The following is a 2,500-nucleotide window of genomic DNA, read 5'->3' on the forward strand; positions in this document are numbered from 1 at the left end:
CCCAGAGTCTGTGACCTTTACTGATGTCATTAGTTTTTGTTTTTTAAAGATGTTTTTAGATTTAGTTTCTGTTCACCTGTCATCTTTTTTCCTATTATTCTGTTGGCTCTGTTCAAGTAGAGAATAAAAGGGGGGATAGAAACACTGGGGATGATTTCATTCTTAAGAGGACACCGTGGGTGTTTGTTCACCGATGTCCCGAACTGGAAATTGGGAAACACGGTGGGAATGCAGGGTCAAGTTGGGTGGGTGGGGAGGGGGGGGGGGTAGAGAAGTGTTAAAAAGGGGGAAAACATGGTTTTACTGGGATATTTCTGGGTGGTCCCTTCATATCAAAAATGTAAAGGGGGGGGGGGGGGGTAGAAATGGTCATGCCTCTGCACAACCCCCTTACCCCACAATATTTACAAAACAAAACGACTAAACAACTTCTCTGGTGACACACACACACTCACGCGCACCCTTACACACACACACACACACACACAGAGCATCCATGGCGGTGGGGCAGGAAACGCATTATTTAGTTACGGACCCCTAGGGAGGGGGCGCTCAACATCACCCAAACAATGGCACGCATTCACAGATAATGATGCTTATCGGCACCCCTCTCCTCATGTGAACCGTGCCAGCTCCGTATTACATAATCATGGCAGGGGGGCGGGCCAAACACCAGATCTAGCCAATCGGGGACTTCCTGCACAAAACCACAGAGTTTAAATTAGGAAGCACTAATGCACTCGTTGCCAAATAATGAACGGCTATCTTAGCACTGAGGGACAGGGAGCTAGCTGTTCTTTAGGTCTCGTAAAAACAAACAGGGAGACATTTTAGCACAATAAGTGCCCTGCCGGGTTAGGTTATGCCCAAACGGCTACCAGATTAAGAGCCTGCTCTCCCAGTCTTAACACGGACATTCATCTTAAGGGATAAAGCTGCATCAATCACCTTTTCGGTCCAGTTCTGGTTTTCCACTAATACATGTAAAATCGATTGGGCTTTAGTGTGTTTTTGAACCTCATTTCCATTTCCGAAAAAACCCACACCCCTCCATGGGTGGTTGAAAGCAACAGAACACAAACGACCCTGAAAGAAGAACAGGCAGAAGAGCCAAAGATGGACAGAACGTGGCAGTGAAGGACAGTAACAGATATGAAAGAGGACAGACTGGTGCGCACAGGGTCTGCAGATGAGGGGGGGGGGGGAGGGGCGGAGCCAGGGGCCTACCTGTCCACGTATCTGCGGCTGGAGGCGGGCAGGGCGTGGCCCTCGGGGGCGTGGGAGACGGGCGGGCGGCGGAGGAGGCGGTAGCGGAGGGGTTCGCAGCCCCGGCAGAGCGGGCAGTCGGGCTGGGACGTCAGCATGGCGGCGTCGATCTCCAGGTGCTGCTCGGCGGTGTAGAAGCGCACGCCGTACACCTCCTCCTGCACGTCCAGCCGGAGCGTCAGGGGCGTGTCGCAGAACACGGCGCTGGGGCCCAGGGAGACGTTGCCCCCGGCGACGGTCAGCAGGACCACGTCGTGGAGGGCGGGCGGGGCCGCCTCGTCCGACGAGAAGAAGGTGACCCAGGCGGTGAGGGCGTCGGGCACCAGCGGGAGGGCGAACTCCAGCTGGAGCATGCAGCCCTGCAGGGGGCAGGGCGGGGACCCCACGCTGCTGGGCTCCGCCCCCGCGTTGGGGCTCCAGGTGCGAACGCTGGGCTCGCAGGCCTGCTCCACGTCCGGCGGACCTGGGGGGAGGGGAGGGTAGACGGCCCATTGTGATGTCACAGTGGTGTGCACGTTTCTACTGTGACATCAGTGTCAGCGATGTCACAATGGGGTATATGTCCTACTGTGACAACAGTGTCAGTCATGTCACAGTGGTGTACACATTCTACTGTGACATCAGTGTCAGTGATGTCACAGTGGTGTACACATTCTACTGTGACATCAGTGTCAGTGATGTCACAATGGGGTAAATGTCCTACTGTGACAACAGTGCCACAGTGATGTCACAGTGGGCTACAGAGAGCATTGTGACATCACAATGAGACTGAGCTGCAGTGCAGCAGAACAGTCGGGGAACTGGGCTCGTATGCCAAAGGCTCTGGGTTCCAGTCCCAGCCGGGGGTGTGAAAGCTTCGCAGCAGAGCAGGGCGAGAGGGTAAATTAATAATTGATCGATTATGAAGTCCAGATGGCACAGAATTCCCACCACGCTGTTCTAAGCTCGGCCCAGTGGAAACACACACCCGCGACGCCGTGTTTTCTTTGCGGTGCAACTGAAATGAAAAACTTGGCCGAGTAAAACAAACGAGCCCTGTTTTACAAGAGAAGCGGCCGCGGCAGTAGGGTGGCCCCGCCACCCTTGAGGGCGCGCCCGGCTTGGCCCCGGGCCGCGAGCGGGCCGTCTGCTGGAGACGCTCGCCCTCCCCGCTCGCGGGCTCTCCGCGCTTCCCTTTAGAGCCGGTCCGAGCTGGCGGCCGCAGCACCCGTTCCCTAACCTCGGCCCTGGGCGG

At 56.1% G+C, this 2,500-nt stretch overlaps 1 protein-coding gene across 1 annotated transcript in view; it reads right to left on the minus strand.

Annotated features, from left to right (window-relative positions):
- Positions 1-2,500, minus strand: part of LOC135239416 (pappalysin-1-like) — an 88,638-nt gene that overhangs the window by 56,675 nt on the left and 29,463 nt on the right. Inside the window, exon 7 of the mRNA XM_064308053.1 lies at positions 1,228-1,729. Within this exon, the coding sequence (XP_064164123.1) occupies positions 1,228-1,729 (502 nt within the window). The remainder of the gene's footprint in view (positions 1-1,227; positions 1,730-2,500) is intronic.

Source organism: Anguilla rostrata, chromosome 14 (assembly GCF_018555375.3).
Source record: "Anguilla rostrata isolate EN2019 chromosome 14, ASM1855537v3, whole genome shotgun sequence".
Taxonomy (NCBI): Eukaryota; Metazoa; Chordata; class Actinopteri; order Anguilliformes; family Anguillidae; genus Anguilla; species Anguilla rostrata.